The 17,992-nt window shown below is 46.9% G+C and overlaps 1 protein-coding gene across 1 annotated transcript in view; it reads left to right on the top strand.

The window, feature by feature from the left end:
• The window catches only part of LOC115618943 (E3 ubiquitin-protein ligase AMFR-like), a 68,120-nt gene that overhangs the window by 36,966 nt on the left and 13,162 nt on the right, over positions 1-17,992 (top strand). Inside the window, exons 8-10 of the mRNA XM_030510917.1 lie at positions 2,655-2,765; positions 6,767-6,957; positions 9,155-9,258. Of these exons, the coding sequence (XP_030366777.1) occupies positions 2,655-2,765; positions 6,767-6,957; positions 9,155-9,258 (406 nt within the window). The remainder of the gene's footprint in view (positions 1-2,654; positions 2,766-6,766; positions 6,958-9,154; positions 9,259-17,992) is intronic.

The raw sequence follows: 17,992 nt of genomic DNA, 5'->3' as shown, positions 1-17,992 counted from the left end.
CCAAGTATGGGGAGGCCTGGCAGATTGACTATATCACACTCCCACCAACCCACCAAGGCAAGTGCTATGTGCTTACTATGGTGGAAGCAACCACCGGCTGGCTGGAAACATACGCTGTGTCCCACGCCACTGCCCGGAACACTATCCTGGGCCTTGAGAAACAAGTCTTGTGGCGACCCAGCACCCCAGAGAGAATTGAGTCAGACAATGGGACTCATTTCCGGAACAACCTTATAGACACTTGGGCCAAAGAGCATGGCATTGAGTGGGTATATCACATCCCCTACCATGCACCAGCCTCTGGGAAAATCGAGCGGTACAATGGGCTGTTAAAAACTACCCTGAGAGCAGTGGGTGGTGGGACTTTCAAACACTGGGATACACATTTACCAAAAGCCACCTGGTTGGTCAACACTAGGGGATCTGCCAACAGGGCTGGCCCAGCCCAATCAGAACTTTTACGTACTGTAGAGGGGGATAAATTTCCTGTGGTGCACATAAAGTATTTGCAGGGGAAGACAGTCTGGGTTATTCCTGCTTCAGGTAAAGGCAAACCCACTCGTGGGGTTGCTTTTGCTCAGGGACCTGGATATACTTGGTGGGTAATGCGGGAAGATGGGGAAGTCCGATGTGTACCTCAAGAGGATTTAATTTTGGGGAAAGCAACCAATGAATTCAGTTGCATGCTGTTGCCTGCTCTCTAACACTTTTATAGCCCACCAGCTAGATATCTTCAGGTCGCCAGCAACTGACCCTGACTTCCTTCCAATCATCACCTCAACAAAGAATGAATTTTGAGGAAACCAGACGAGTTCAGCAGTGACCAGATGAGTTTGGCAGTGTCATCAGCAGGCAACAACCCAACACTACACACCGTCCTTCCTGCCCTGAAAGACTGTTACAACAGATGGAGCCTGACATCATGGACTGAATGAATTCAGCAGCTTTATAGGGATTGGTCCATGGACTAAGGAATGACATCTCTTTCTCTTTGTGTTCGTGTATGTGTGTGTGTATATATATATATGAGACAAAAAGCAGTGGTACATTTTAAAAAAATACGATCTGAGCGTGACGTGAATAGTATGGAATAAAGGGTAGATACTGTCCTGGCTTCAGCTGTAGCAGTCATTTTTCTCCTTCTTGGTAGCTGGTGCAGTGCTGTGTTTTTGACTTTAGCATAAAAGCAACTCTGATAACACACTGATGTTTTTAGTTGTTGCTAATTAATGTTTACCCTGATCAAGGACTTTTCAGTCTCTCATGCTTTGCCAGCGAGGAGGGGCACAGGAAGCTGGGAGGAAGCAGAGACAGGACACCTGACCCAAACTACGCACAGGGGTATTCCATACCACAGCATGCCATGCCCAGTATATAAACTGGGGGGAGTTACCCAGAGGGCCGGATCACTGCTCGGGTCGGGCTGGGTATTGGGCGGCGGGTGGTGAGCAATTGTATCCTCTCCCCTTGTTATTTCCCTTATCATTATTTTTATTGGTGGTAGTAGTAGTGGTTTTGTATTATACCTTAGTTACTGGACTTTTCTCATCTCAACCTGTGGGATTTACATTCTTTCGATTCTCCTCCCTATCCCTCCGGCAGCGGGGGGATATAGAAGGGAGGGGGGGACTGAGTAAGTGAGCGAGCGGCTGCATGGTTCCGAGTTACTGGCTGGGCTTAAACCACGATGATAATTTTAAGAGCAACAGCGAGTTTTACTCTCTTTGTATGTTGCTGTACCATTTTCCTTGTAGACTTCCATGGGTTTGGCTAGCTCTGATGCCTGCTGCTGTAGTCCAAATGGAGAAAGAAGACAGACTTCTCTAGAAATTCCCGAGTGGTTTTTTTGTCATAAGTCCTTTAGTGGCTGTGATATCAGGTTATGAGCTGTATAATAAAGTTCTTCCATAAAGCTTTGTTTCTTTTCAGTAAGATGCAGCCACTAAACTCCTTTAAGCTGTTCATAAAGCTGTTTGAGTTGCAGGTGCTTCAGACTTCTTGTCTGAGCCACTTGATGTGTTTTCGACATTCTGATTTTTCTCCAAGAACCACATTCTAGCTGCTTCTTGAAGCTGCCAATGACAGTGAACTTCCTGCCTTTGTGTAGTTGTTCTTCACTTATATTCCCCACCAGCAATACTATGAAATGTTGTTATACAATTCATCTCTATATTGTCTGTGTTTCGGTGCTGGGTTTTTTTGTTATTGGTTTTTTGGTTTTTGTTTAAAAAAAAAAAGAAATTAGTCAGACCATAAATGCTTATGATCCCAAGAAGACATCTTAATGGGTACAGCTATTAAAACTCATTTAGAAAAATGACATAAGCCAAATCTAGACAGATTATAACTTGAGGTTCTCAACCTCATCATACTTCTTAGAAGATACTAAGTCAAAGCTTTCTGCACTTGGGATATATGTGGAGGTGTGCAAAAAAGTGTGCCTGTCAGAAGGCATGGGAGGGATTAGTGTGTTTGTGTTACTTTTTAGTGTGAGTCTGAGTTACGGAAAAAAATAGCAAACCTGCTGGCACACCTCTCCCAAGGAAAAGTTATCAAGGAGGATAAGGCTTTCTCAGTGCAGGATCCTCTAGACAGGAGGCCATGCTCAGCTGGTGTAGTCATTACTTCTGTTTCTTCCTTTTTCTTCTTTGTAGGTTTGCAGTTGCAACACCGGAGGAGCTAGCAGCCAATAATGATGACTGTGCCATTTGCTGGGACTCCATGCAATCTGCACGCAAACTCCCTTGTGGGCACTTCTTCCACAAGTACGTTTCTGGGGCCAGAGAGGGTGCACCTGACTGTAGAACGGAAGGGAGCTATGGCATGTGTCCTGGGTTCAGCTGTAGCAGTCATTTTTCTCCTTCTTAGTAGCTGGTGCAGTGCTGTGTTTTTGACTTTCAGCCTGGGAACAACGCTGATAACACACCGATGCTTTTAGTTGTTGCTAAGTAATGTTTACTCCAATCAAGGACTTTTCAGTCTCATGCTCTGCCAGGGAGGAGGGGCACAGGAAGCCAGGAGGAAGCAGAGACAGGACACCTGACCCAAACTAGCCAAAGGGGTATTCCATACCACAGTACATCATGCCCAGTATAGAAACTGGGGGGAGTTACCTGGAAGGCCCGGATCGCTGCTCGGGTCGGGCTGGGTTATCGGTCGGTGGGTGGTGAGCAATTGTATCCTCTCCCCTTGTTATTTCCCTTATCATTATTATCATTGGTGGTAGCAGTAGTGGTTTTGTATTATACCTTAGTTGCGGGACTGTTCTTATCTCAACCCGTGGGAGTTACATTCTTCCGATTCTCCTCCCCATCCCTCCAGGAGCGGGGGGAGGAAGAAGAGGGGGGGAGTGAGTGAGCAGCTGCATGGTTCTGAGTTACTGGCTGGGCTTAAACCACAACAGCATGTCTGAAAGTTACAGCAGGATGACAAGTAATGAACCATCAGTAAAGCTGTGCATGCTTACTGCCCGGGTCATCTTGGTCTGCTTCTAATAACAAAGCACAAGTCATGTTCACATGATTTGTTTCCATGTTTGAGTTGTTTCACCTGGTGCATTCTTTTCACCCCCCAAACTAAGAGCATGTATCTTGTCAACAAATGGGTAGGTAGTGTTGAGTTATGCTATTTCAGTTACAAGTCTGTACCCTGCCTTGCTGTGTAACTGCTTGGTAAAACACACTCTTTTTCTCCTTACTTTATCCATGAGGGTGTGTTGATTTTTCAGGTGAGGAAGAAAAATTGGAGTTAGATCCTTAAGTAACTTTCAGATACCGGCTTTTAAGAGAGAACAGGGAATGTTTTTATATAGTGCATCCTTGCATGGTGATGAGGCCCCAAGGACAGTTGTGAAGGACAGGTCTGATTAAATGATTTCATGGTGTGATCAGTCCATCTGGGCTGTAAAGGAGGTTGACCAAATTAGTTGAAGAGGTCCCTAAGAAGCTGGTAGTTGGAACTGGGAGGCTTTTGGCCAAAGGATCTCTCTACTGTGTTTTACACTCAGGTAGTGAATAGTAGCAGGTGCTTGTGGAGACAGTGTACTGTGCTAGATGTGCTTTTCTTAGATTTTCTGTAGCAGTGCTTACATTTTCATACTTGTGCTTAAAAATGAAAGGAGATATAGGGATCGAATTGGGAATTTCTCAAGTTCCATGTGATTAACATGTATGGTCCATTAGATTGTCCCTGTTCTGCCATATGAGCAAGTTACTTTCTGCAAATAGCTTTTTACTTTTCTGGTAACCGTCAAACCAGAGGTTATAATCTGTGTGCTAATTTGTTGTCATTTGTGACAACCTTTGCCATAAATATTTATCTGTGTTCCAAGAAGTCTTTAATGAGATAATGTGTCTCTGTAGCAGACTCCTCTTCCAATGCTACTGAATCATATGAATATTTAATCAGCTACTGAGCACTTGAGAAGCCCAAGGTCTTCAGAGTTGTTTTCTCTGTATCTAAAAGGATGCTTCTGTGTTTTTTTCTGAAGCTTAAGTTACACTTACCTCCTTTGTGCATTTAGGGAGGGAACCTGTTACAGCGTATGACTTACATGTGCATGTAAAACCAGATGTAATTAACAACCTTATTTATAACCTAAGAATGGTTTCTCTCCTCATAAAAGCCTGGTGATTTTGCCAATAGGCTAAACATTGCGTTCATTCTCAGTTACAGGGCATTCTTTTTCATGACCATTTATTTGGAGTAGAAGAGAAGATGACAGCGAAGATTCACATTGCTGAGATGAACTCTGTGCCTAAGTATTGAGGAAGTTTATTGGGAGTAGGTGTCTGAATCTTTTAGACTCTGTTAAAACCCTTTCCTTTATCTTTTAGGAAGCTGTCAGTTTCAAAAGAGTTGTTGCTCTGAAGTGTTGATGGCAATGACCTGTTGTTAGTCATCCTTCTACTGAGATGCTGCAGGCAACCAAGCCCTTCTGCCTGTGTGGTACAAAATGGGTATAACCATAGCTGGCTTACTGCAAGCCTTTAGGGCTTGGTGCTGATGCAGCCTGACAGGGGTTCGTGCCCCTTCCAGCATCGGTGGTTGAGCCATTGAGGAGCACCAGCATGGTGGTAGCTTGGGTCACTCTGCATGTTTCACAGGTGACCTTTTGAGTACAACTCTAGCAGAGGTTTGAGTTTGCTGTGTGCAGGGTGGTTTTGCTGTGGTGATGGAGATGAAGTTGGACAGCATTGACAGTGCTAACATGCTGGCTGTGCTGATGACCAAGATGGTAGATTTTTACTGTAGTGCTTTGGTTCTGGGAAACCCATCATTGTAATTTCTGAACACTGCATATCCCTCAATGTAAATATGACGGAGAACACTATGGCAATGTGTCTATAGGCTACAGCTTCAGGAACTGTATGGAGTGTTCATATCCTTGACTTTGCTATAGTCCTGCAATTAGGTTTTTTTCCTTGCTCTGTCAGCCTAAACCTGTGATCTTGTGCCTTTACTCTATTTGCAAATACACAATTTGGGAAACAAGTTTATTTGACCTTTTTGCATGTCTTCAAGGCCAGGCTGGATTGTAGTTCTGGGCAACTTGATCTAGTTCAAGATGTCCCTGCTCATTGCAGGGGGGTTGGACTAGATGACCTTTGAAGGTCCCTTCCAACCCAAACTAGTCTGTGATTCTATAAGAAATTTGGAGAAGGACTTTTGACAAGGGCATGTAGTGACAGGACAAGGGGGAATGGCTTTAAACTGACAGAGGGGAGATATATATTAGACATTAGGAAGAAATTCTTTACTATGAGGGTGGTGAGACACTGGCACAGGTTGCCCAGAGAAGCTGTGGCTGCCCCATCCCTGTCAGTGTTCAAGGCCAGGTTGGATGGGGCTTAGAGCAACCTGGTCTAGTGGAAGGTGTCCCTGCCTGTGGCAGGGGCTTGGAACTAGATGATCTTTAAAGGTCCCTTATAACTCTAACCATTCTATGATTCTCTACCTTTCTAAACTGTTTTGAGAGCTTCTGCTGGAACAAAATCCACCCTGCAAGTGTGAAGTATGTGTTGTAATATAGAGATGTGTTCAGTTCTCTGAAGTTCAGTTCTTTCATACTGAAAATTAGGTTTAACTCACCAATAAATACCACAATTGGGTCATATCAGTGTGAATCAAAAAGTAAGCACAGCTCTGAGTGTTTAAACCTGCATTTCAAACACTTCTCACTTTCTGCAAGACAGAAAATCTTCAGAATTAAGTAAGCATTGTAAATAGCACAGCACTCATTAATAAATCTGTTTAGAGAGTTCCCAGAGTGGTACTTACTTTGGTGGTGATTTGGGTATTGATAGCATTGAAAAGATATTTGAAAAACTTTGGGGGTGCCATTGCCATATCACACTGTCAGAACTGCTATAGAAATGTGTTAGTGTATATTAAATATTTGTCCAGCTTGATTTTTTCCTTTTTCAGTTGGAGATGGTGAGAGAAGAGAAATGCTTTGTTCCCCCTTCCAGGCAAAACTTGCTTGTTCTGAGCTAGAGGGACAACAAACTCAGAGTGTTTTAAGTTTGTAATAAATCTGCATGCTTATTTATAAAAAGTGAACACTTGAGTGTTTTCAGCTGAAAGAAATGAGAAACCTATGCCAGAGCCATCGGGAGCTCATCAAGTGTACCTCACAAATTATCTCTGAGCAGTCCATGCGTTGATGTTCTGTGCAGAATCTGCTACAGCTGCTTGATGTACTCGTGATACTGGTGTCTTGGAAAAATGCTGCAAGCTCACCATATTATTACTGTTTTCCTGTCAGCTCATGCCTGCGGTCCTGGCTGGAACAAGATACATCTTGCCCCACCTGCAGAATGTCTCTTAATATCACTGACAGCCATCATGTGAGGGAGGATCACCAAAGGGAAAATCTGGATGAGAACCTGGGCCCCGTGGCAGTAGGAGAAGGCAGACCACGCTTGAACCAACATAATCACTTCTTCCACTTTGATGGTGAGTTAAGCAGATTTGACATGTGGTGCTGCAAATAATGAAGGGAACAGCCTTCTGTAGAAGGGCATTCTGTCCATGCTTCAGTTGAAACTCAAACCATGCTTCTGCATATGTTTGTCAAACATGTATATCTTATGGTTCTTTTGCAAGAGCTCAGATATGTGTCTCTGAGGTTGTCCAGAGCTGCAGAGATTTCTTGAAAGATTTTGTACAAGTGCTCCCTTTTTCTTGATGTGTTGTGCTTAGCAGCTTTAATATTGGCATTTATTCATTGCCTGCCATATTGATGAGCAGCATGGGAAATTCATGTGTCTTATTTTGTTACCAAGTGGCAGTTAATCAGTGACAGTCAAAGAGGAAAAAAACCTCTGTGGTATGGTCTTAAAGTTGATCTTTCCCCTATCCCCTAGCTAATGGGAAGTTGTCAAAAGTCCATTTGCCACTCAATTTACAAGAAATTTGCAATGCTTGGTTAGCCACAGAAGCTTATTCTTAGAAGGAATCATGTAACCAGAACAGGGTTTTCTTTTTTTCGGTGGTGTGTTATAAGTACTCTCAAAGCAAACCTCATGAAGTTCAACAAGGCCAAGTGCAAGGTCCTGCACCTGGGTCGAGGCAATCCCAAGCACAAACACAGGCTGGGCAGAGACTGAGTGGAGAGCAGCCCTGAGAAGGACTGATGGTTGATGAGAAGCTCACCATGACCTGGCAGTGTGCACTTGCATCCCAGAAAACCCTGTGTGCTGGGCTGCATCCCCAGCAGCATGAGCAGCAGGTTAAGGGAGGGGATTCTCCCCCTCTGCTGTGCTCTGGAGAGACACCCCACCTCCCTAGCCCCCCTGCAGTCCTGCGTCCAGCTCTGGGAGCAACAACACAAGAGGAACATGGAGCTATTGGAGTGAGTCCAGAGGAGGCCATGGAGATGCTCCAAGGGCTGGAGCACCTCTGCTCTGGAGACAGGCTGAGAGAGCTGGGCTTGTTCAGCCTGGAGAAGAGAAGGCTCCAGGGAGACTTTTATAAGTCTTCCAGTACCTAAAGGGGGGTCTACAAGAAATCTGGAGAGGGACTTTTGACAAGGGCGTGTAGTGATAGGCCAAGGGGGAATGGTTTTAAACCAAAAGAGGGTAGATTTAGATTAGACATTAGGAAGAAGTTCTTTACTATGAGAGTGGTGAGACACTGGCACAGGTTGCCCAGAGAAGCTGTGGCTGCCCCATCCCTGTCAGTGTTCAAGGCCAGGTTGGATGGGGCTTGGAGCAACCTGGTCTAGTGGAAGGTGTCCCTGCCTGTGGCAGGGGGTTGGAACTAGATGAGCTTTAAGGTCCTTTCCAACCCAAACCATTCTGTGATTGTATGATTCTATGTTGCTGGGATGCTGCAAACTTACATAGTGACCCGTTCATCTGTGCTGGTTTTGCAATCTTTGAAGATTGTGGGAGGACAATAATGGGCAGAGAAGGTGTGTTGAGACTGGTGAATAGCTTCTTGCTTGGCTCCCACTTTTGGGGTGCTTTAGGTCTCCAAAGGACATGTAGATTTAGGCCACCACTCTGTTTTTTTGATAGCTGACCTCCCCAGGGCACTCCTGTGGCTTGGAGACCTGCAAAATTACTGTGGAGATAGAAGAAGTGGCACAGAGCAAACCCTGTGTTTATTTAAATGGAAATGCAGAAGGAGGAGGGAGCCAGGCCCTGTGCCCTGCTCTGTTGAGCCTAAGCACACAATTGCAGCAGTCACTTTGTTCAGTTACTGTGTCCCTTTGTAGTGATATTTTCTCAGTGACACCAGCCACATGTAGCTGACCCATTTTGGGACCAGATTCAGCCTGTTTAGAAGCTGGCCTTTTTTTAGTAAAATTGCTATAGTTATTCGTGTATTCCAGAACTGAATTTGGCTCTGGCTTATTTTGATATTCCCTTTAATGGGAACATTAAAACAAAAAAAGAAGGATATGTCGTTTCCTTGATCCTCTTCTGTCCCTCAGATTGGTAAGCCACTATGACATGTTTGAAGAGAGCATTGGCAGTTACTGATTTACTCCAGCCATCTCCATGTTTGGGAGGCCTTAGGGATGGATTGCACTGCAGAACTTCCCTTGTGGAAATATGAAAACTTATGTTAAATAAATGTAGAAGTACTTTGCCTCCTGAGAACTTCGTATTCTTGCTTGACTTTCTTAGTGATTTCTTGTTCTTAGGCTCTCGAATTGCCAGCTGGCTGCCCAGTTTTTCAGTAGAAGTGATGCACACAACAAACATCCTTGGTATCACACAAGCCAGTAACTCCCAGCTTAATGCTATGGTAAGACTGCTTTACTAGTTTGCACCTCAGCCTTCCTATTTGTGTTGGGGGGGGGGAGGTGTGTGCGTGTGTGTACATGTAGATGGAGAACATAAGGGGAAGGAAGTCGGAACAGTGTTTAGATGCTACATGAAAGCTGGGGGGTTTTGAGTTAGAGAAGCTTTATTTTAGTGAAGTTAGGGCTATATTTTGGGTCAAATGTGCAAACATAAAAGAACAGGTTCGGAGGTAAGTAAATGAGGGAGAAAAATTACATGTACTTTCCGAGTAGATAGGTAGACTTATTTTCCTCAGCTTGCCTAGTGCAACTTTAGCTTTTTTTCAGTACTTCACTCACAACTTGCAGTAGCAAAGGGTGTGAGTCTCTAACCATGCGATTTAGCTGTTGTTAGTCAAGTGGTAACTGATCAAACCCATTCTATAGCTATTGATTTTTATTATTTCTTTTAATTTATTTTTAATAGCACTAAGCTCCAAGATAGATAACTGTTTCTGTTTGATGTCTTATCAGTGTGAGACAGGGCTCTCTGTAGCACAGTCAGCTCTTGCTGATTCATGATGATGATAGGAGTGTTGAGCATCAAATCCCATGTTTGTTGACGTCATACTCTAATGTAGTACAAAAAGAGAAGGGTGTGGCCTCATGAAATACACTTGGTTTGTTTAGTTTGAGAAGTGCTGTTTCCTTTGAGTTCTTAAAGCTAGTGTGTACTATAGCATGTTGCTAAATGTTCAGGGAGGTATTTCATGAAAGTGATGAGATCTGACTGTGAGATCTCTCCTGTAGCCTTCACCACTGTTTAAGCCTCAACAGGATAAGGCCATAATTTTTAGTGGTTTGAGGCAGGGTGGCCTGGGAGCAGTAAGGTGTTGGTGGATGATTTCCTAGGTAAATATGCAGGAACTCTCTATCAAAGGTCAGTTTAGCTTTTCTTTTACTGGACACAGTGAAACAAATGGGTTTTTGTTAAGGATGAGTGTCCTGGGTTCAGCCATAACAGTTATTTTTCTCCTCCTTAGTAGCTGGTGCAGTGCTGTGTTTTTGACTTTAGTCTGAGAATAATGCCGATAACACTCTGATGTTTTCAGTTGTTGCTAAGTAATGCTTACCCCGATCAAGGACTTTTCAGTCTCTCATGCTCTGCCAGTGAGGACGGGCACAAGAAGCTGGGAGGGAGCACAGATAGGACACCTGACCCGAGCTAGCCAAAGGGATATTCCATACCACAGCACGTCATGCCCAGTATATAAACTGGGGGGAGTTAACCGGAAGGGCAGATTGCTGCTTGGGTCGGGCTGGGTATCATTTGGCAGGTGGTGAGCAATTGTATTGTGCATCACTTGGGTTTATCGTTTTCTTTCCCTTTTCCCCTTTTAGTTTTAAATTCTATCCCCTTGTTATTTTCCCTTATCATTATTATTAGTGATAGTAGTAGTAGTTTCGTATTATACCTTAGTTATTGGACTGTTCTTATCTCAACCCGTGGGATTTACGTTCCTTTGATTCTCCTCCCCATTCCTCCGGGAGCAGGGGGAGGAAGAAGGGGGGGAGCGAGTGAGCGGCTGTGTGGTTCTGAGTTACCGGCTGGGCTTAAAGCACGACAGTCCTTGGTGGCACCCAACATGGGGCACGAAGGGTTGAGATAACGACAGATCTGACCAGAGTGTGTCAAAACATATTTGTGATAAGCATTCATTGTTTGGGATTAATAATCACTTGTCACAATGTTGATTTATTTGCTCTCAGAGTAATTGTGCTTGGTCTCAGAGTTTCAGCATGTCATACCTTACTTGCAGCCACTATTTGCTGTTTGAGTGTTTATTGGCTTTGGGGACTGGGCTAAGCCTCTCGTTTTGCTGTACTTTATGGTAATGACTTGTAATATAATAGAATCATTGATCATGAAATTGATCTATTATGCGTTCTCAGGGTAGCCATCACCTCTATACTTTGGGAGGCATATAATGGGAATTTTTAGCAATTAGATATCTTCCCCCCCCCCCCCCCAGAGGGTCGACCTATGAAGGGGACATTGCTTCACACCCTCCGCTCCCCCACCAGCCTATTTACAGCAGCATTTGAGAATTCTAAAGGTTTTGAATATCCTTTGGATACCTTTGAAACCTGCCTGCTTCTTCTGCTGGGAATCAGCATGTTGCTGCAAATACTGTATGTGTTTTACCCACGGCCATACCACCTTGAGAACGCCCTATTTCGTCTGATTTCAAAAGTCAAGCAGGGTTGGGCTCCAGTCTTGTCTAAGGTTAAATGATGATCTAAGAGGACCACCATGAGATCTTCTCTGAGGCTGGACAGTCCTGAGTGGCAGGGTGTGTGGGATAGTATGGGCAAGCACCTAGGCCAGTGGGCCCCTCCAGTGCTTTGGAACTTCAACCCTAAACAAGTGCGAAATCCGGAAAAACTAGTAAAACACTTAAACGAGGTGTGCTGTCATCCTGGCAATACCAGAGAGGGACAACTTGCTGCAACATGCTGGGGCTTGGCCTACACCTACAGAGCCCTGCTCTGTAAGGAACAGGAAAAAGATGTCTCTCAATCTGATGGCAAAGCAATAGACAGCGCAACCACTCCAACCACAGTGAAAGACAATGCAGATAAACCCAAGGACCAATCTGTGCCAATATCAGTTGCCTCTGTAAGCAAGGGGAAAAGCAAACGAGAGCCGCAAAGAGCAACTCGTGCGGTGAAGAAAGATGAAGACCCAATGCATGTACTACAGGGGACGGCATCTGAACAAGAGTTATTAATACAGGAATCAGAGGAGGAGGAAGAAGAAGAGGTAACTTCTCGATCCTGGACCTAGACTAAGCTGCAGAATATGTGAAAAGATTTCAGCCATCTTCCAGGTGAGCACATCATCACCTGGTTGCTCCGATGCTGGGACAATGGATCCGACAGTTACGAACTAAAGGGTAAGGAAGCCAAGCAGCTGGGATCACTTGCTATGGAAGGGGGAATTGACAAAGAAATTGTAAAAGAGAAACGAATCCTCAGCCACTGGAGGTGGCTCTTGGCAGCTATGAAGGATAGGTATCCCTACAAGGATGATGTTATATTGAATTGCCAAGGTGAGTATCTCCAGAGAGGACGCTTTTAACACCGGAGCGGGGGGAAGCACAGCGTCCAGGAGCCTCAGTTCGGAGCGGCAAGAGTGATAGAGGGAGCCTCAAGTACTCGACAGGACTTGCCCAGGAGCCGGCAGCTCAGCTGATGCAAGCAGCTGACTCACAGGGGGCGGCGCCAGGAGTGACAGCACCAGCCCTCAGTGGGGAAAAACCCATCCCAGGGAGTGCGAGTAACCAGGAGCGCGGTGACCAGGGCGGGCAAACAGGGCGTGGCACGTCAGTCAGGGCGTGGCGCGGCAGTTTGCGCGGCAGTTCGCACGGGTAGCGAGCGGGATGGTGAGCACTCGCCTCAGGACCAGGGCCCGCTCTGGGAGCTCTGCCCCGGCCGTGGCCAGCGTAGGCACCCAGACAGAGCCGATGAGAGGGGAGGCTGCGGTGCAGACCTCGGAGTGTAGAGAGTGCCTCGACTGGTCTCTTGAGGCGAGGGTGCACAATGGACAGGGCTGCACTCGGTGCGCCCTGGTGGAGGTCCTCCTGCAGCAGGTGGCTGAGCTGCGGGAGGCTGTTGGAGAGCTCAGAGATGCCAGGGAAGCTGAGAGGAAGCTGGGCTGCTTGCTCCAGGCCCAAACTGTGCAGGGGCTGCAAACGTCCAGCATTGCTCATATAGGAAAGAAGGAGGGCAGCAACCCAGGAAGCTGGGAATTAGTCACGAGAAAAACTAACAAAAAAAGGAGGAAGAGGACAATTAACGACAAGGGGCTTCCTCCTAAATCTGATGTCCCCACCCAGAACCGCTTCGCAGCTCTGCAGGGGGCTAATGAGAAAGCACCCACCACACCTAATGAGCATCCTGGTAATGCACCAGTAAAGAGGATCACTACTGGTGCATCCAGGAAAAAGCAGCGGGTCATAGTAGTAGGGGACTCTACTTTGAAAGGCACAGAGGCACCCATCTGCCGACCTGATCCAGTCTCGAGGGAGGTGTGTTGCCTACCAGGGGCTCAGATCAGGGATGTTGCTGAGAGGCTGCCTGCTCTAGTAAGTCCCGCTGACTATTACCCCCTTCTAGTGGTCCATGTGGGTGCTAGAGATATAGATAGTAGTAGCCTGGAGAACATTAAGAAGGACTACAGAGCCCTGGGAGAGGTGGTTAGGGGCTCTGGAGCTCAGATAGTTTTTTCATCGATTCTCCAGGACAAAGGGGAGGACCTTAAAAAAGCTAGGCGCATTTGGCAGGTTAATAAATGGTTAGAATGCTGGTGCCATAGTCAGGGGTTTGGCTATTTAGAACATGGGGCTCCATTTGGGAGGCCAGATCTACTGGAGGCTGGTGGAGCTGGTCTGACAAAGAAGGGGAAGAGCTGTTTTGGTAGGAGGCTTGCCAGGCTGGTCAAGAAAGCTTTAAACTAGATGTGTTGGGGGAGGGGAGCACTGATCCATCCCAACACTCCTGGTCAGTTGCCAGCACCTGTAATAAGTGCTTGGAGTGATGTAGAGATGTTCCAGCTGCCCCAGCCATTGAGTCGGCTGCATTTGGAGCTCGGCTAAGGTGCCTCTATACAAACGCCCGTAGTATGGGGAACAAGCAAGAGGAATTAGAGATGTGTGCAAGGCTACAGGAATATGATGTCATTGGTATCACAGAAACATGGTGGGATGGCTCCTATGACTGGAGTGTCGGAATGGAAGGTTACAGGCTGTTTAGAAAAGACAGGCCAGGCAGACGGGGAGGGGGCGTTGCTATCTATGTCAGTGATAGGCTAGAGAGTATGGAACTCTGCCTGGGGATGGGTGATGAGCCAACAGAGTGTTTGTGGGTCAGGATCAAAGGGAAAACAGGAATGGGGGACATTACAGTGGGGATCTGTTACAGGCCGCCTGATCAAGAGGACTCTGTGGATGAAGCGCTCTACAGACAGATAGGAGCAGCCTCACGCTCGCAGGCCCTTGTCCTCATGGGGGACTTCAACCATCCTGACATCTGTTGGAGGGACGGTACGGCCCGGCACAAGCAATCCAGGAGGTTCCTCGATTGTGTGGAAGACAACTTCCTCTTTCAAGCAATAGAGGAGCCAACGAGGAGAGGTGCCATGCTGGACCTTGTGCTCACCAACAGGGAGGGACTGGTTGGAAATGTGACGCTCCAGGGCAGCCTTGGCTCTAGTGATCACGAGATGGTTGAGTTTGAGATCCTCAGGACAGTGAGAAGAGCATGCAGCAAGCTCACTGCCCTAGACTTCAAGAGAGCAGACTTTGGCCTCTTCAGGAACCTGCTCAGTAAGGTTCCATGGGATACAGTCCTAGAGGGCAGGGGGGCCCAAGACTACTGGACAATATTCAAGGATCACCTGCTACGTGCTCAGGAGTGTTGCATCCCGACTAGAAGAAAGTGCAGCAGGAGGGCCAGGAGACCTCCATGGATGGACAAGGAGCTGCTGAGGAAACTTAGAGGGAAAAAAGAAGCTTATAGAAGGTGGAAGCGAGGACAGGCCGCCTGGGAAGAATATAGGAGCATTGCCCGAGAAGCTAGGGACCAGGTTAGGAAAGCTAAGGCCCAGCTAGAATTAAGTTTGGCAAGGGATGTAAAAGATAACAGGAAAGGATTCTATAGATAGGTAGCAAATAAAAGACAGACTAGGGACAATGTGGGCCCTCTCCAGAAGCTATCAGGAGAACTGGCTACCATGGATTTGGAGAAGGCTGAGGTTCTTAATGACTTCTTTGCCTCAGTCTTCACCAGCAAATGCTCTGACCGCACCACGAAAGTCTTGGAAAGCAAATGCCAGGACTATGAGAATGAAGACCTTAGGCCCACTGTAGGAGAGGATCAGGTTCGAGACCATCTTAAGAACCTGAACGTGCACAAGTCCATGGGACCTGATGAAATCCATCCACGGGTCCTGAAGGAGCTGGAGAATGAAGTTACTAAACCACTGTCCATCATATTTGAAAAATCCTGGCAGTCAGGTGAAGTTCCTGATGACTGGAAGAAGGGTAATATAACCCCCATTTTCAAGAAGGGGAAGGTGGAAGACCCGGGGAACTACAGACCAGTCAGTCTCACCTCTGTGCCTGGCAAGTTCTTTGAACAGTTTCTCCTGGAAAGCATACTAAGGCACATGAAAAACAACAAGGTGGTTGGTGACAGCCAACATGGCTTCACTAAGGGGAAATCCTGCCTGACCAATTTGGTGGCCTTCTATGATGGAGCCACGGAACTGATGGACAGGGGCAGAGCAGTTGACATCATCTACCTGGACTTGTGCAAAGCGTTCGACACTGTCCCACACGACATCCTTGTCTCTAAATTGGAGAGACATCAATTTGATAGATGGACCCCTCAGTGGATAAAGAACTGGCTGGATGTCCCCACGCAAAGAGTTGTGGTAAATGGCTCGATGTCCAGTTGGAGACCAGTAACGAGTGGTGTCCCTCAGGGATCGGTGTTGGGACCTGTCTTGTTCAACATCTTTGTCGGTGACATGGACAGTGGGATTGAGTGTGCCCTCAGCAAGTTTGCCGACGACACCAAGCTGTGTGGTTCGGTTGATACGCTGGAGGGAAGGGATGCCATCCAGAGGGACCTTGACACGCTTGTGAGGTGGGCCAATGCCAACCTCATGAAGTTTAACCAAGCCAAGTGTAAGGTTCTACACCTGGGTCAGGGCAATCCCAGGCACAGCTACAGGTTTGGCAGAGAAGAGATTCAGAGCAGCCCTGCAGAGAAGGACTTGGGGGTGTTGGTTGACGAGAAGCTTAACATGAGCCAGCAGTGTGCGCTTGCAGCCCAGAAAGCCAACCGTATCCTGGGCTGCATCAAAAGAAGTGTGACCAGCAGGTCAAAGGAGGTGATCCTGCCCCTCTACTCTGCTCTCGTGAGACCTCACTTGGAGTACTGCGTACAGTTCTGGTGTCCTCAACATAAAAAGGACATGGAGCTGTTGGAGTGAGTCCAGAGGAGGGCCACGAGGATGATAAGAGGGCTGGAGCACCTCCCATATGAAGACAGGCTGAGAAAGTTGGGGCTGTTCAGCCTGGAGAAGAGAAGGCTGCGTGGAGACCTCCTAGCAGCCTTCCAGTATCTGAAGGGGGTCTACAAGGATGCTGGGGAGGGACTCTTCCTTAGGGACTGTAGTGGTAGGACAAGGGGTAATGGCTTCAAACTTAAACAGGGGAAGTTTAGATTAGATATAAGGAAGAAGTTCTTTACAGTGAGGGTGGTGAAGCACTGGAATGGGTTGCCCAGGGAGGTTGTGGATGCTCCATCCCTGGCAGTGTTCAAGGCCAGGTTGGACAGAGCCTTGGACCACGTGGTTTAGTGCAAGGTGTCCCTGCCCATGGCAGGGGGGTTGGAACTAGATGTTCTTAAGGTCCTTTCCAACCCTTACGATTCTATGATTCTTTGGTTCTATATGTCGCCAACCCAAGTGGACCACGATAGAGAGAGGCATCCAGTCCCTGAGGGAATTAGCCGTTCTAGAGATGATCTATTGTAGGCCTGATTGGTGGGGATGCACCCGTAGATCCAGATGAAGTTGAATGTACACAACCCATGTGGCGGAAGTTTACACAGAGTACGCTGTCATCATATGCCAACTGTCCTGGGTTCATTGGCATTGATGAGCTGGACGGAAGCAGCAGCACCAACAGTGGATGAAGTGAGTCTTCAGCTCTGAGAGTTCAAAGACAATATCTCACCCCTTCCATCATTTCAGCTGTGGAAAAACTGTCCCAGGAGCTCAAACAATTGAAAGATCATTTATGCAGCTCCCCACGTGTACAGACCTGCATCTCAGCTATGAGCAGAAGGTCCCCTGTTGCTCGAGAGGGAAGATAGAGTAGATGTACGCCACAGGCCATCCTATGGTTTTATCTGTGGGAATACGGAGAAGACATGAGAAAATGGGATGGAAAACCTACCTCACTTCTAGAGGAACGGGTGCATGAATTGAAGATGAAAACAATGGTCGATGATCCTCACAAGAAAGTTGCTGCTTCAGTCTCTGGTGAGCAGGTTGCCAGATGGAGTGGAAGAGCTGATTTTACTCCAGCTCCAGTGATAAGGAATACTAATCCCTTTCTACAAGACATAAGTGGAGAATTTTATGATCACTATTAGAGGGGCCCTACCTCCAGCCAGGTGGAGGAGAGGGACAATCGGGTTTACTGGACTGTGTGGATCAGATGGCCTGGCACATCAGTCCCACAGAAGTATAAGGCTCTAGTAGATACCGGTGCACAGTGTACCCTGATGCCATCAAGGTATCAAGGGGTGGAACCCATTTATATTTCTGGAGGGACAGGAGGATCCCAAGAGTTGACTGTAGTGGAGGCTGAAATCAGCCTGACTGGGAGGAAGTGGCAAAAGCACCCCATTGTGACTGGTCCAGGGGCTCCATGCATCCTTGTCCTAGACTATCTCAGGAGAGGGTACTTCAAAGACCCAAAAGGGTATAGATGGGCTTTTGGTATCACTGCCTTGGAAACAGAGGAAATTAAGCAGCTGTCCACCCTGCCTGGTCTCTCAGAGAATCCTTCTGTTGTGGGGTTACTGAAGGTCGAAGAACAACAAGTGCCAGTCGTGACCACAACAGTGCACCGGCAGCAATATCGCACCAACCGAGACTCCCTGATTCCCATCCATAAG

This window comes from Strigops habroptila, chromosome W, assembly GCF_004027225.2.
Source record: "Strigops habroptila isolate Jane chromosome W, bStrHab1.2.pri, whole genome shotgun sequence".
Taxonomy (NCBI): domain Eukaryota; kingdom Metazoa; phylum Chordata; class Aves; order Psittaciformes; family Psittacidae; genus Strigops; species Strigops habroptila.
The sequence above is the reverse complement of the archived record's forward strand: the minus strand, read 5'-3'. Positions and strand labels throughout refer to the sequence as shown.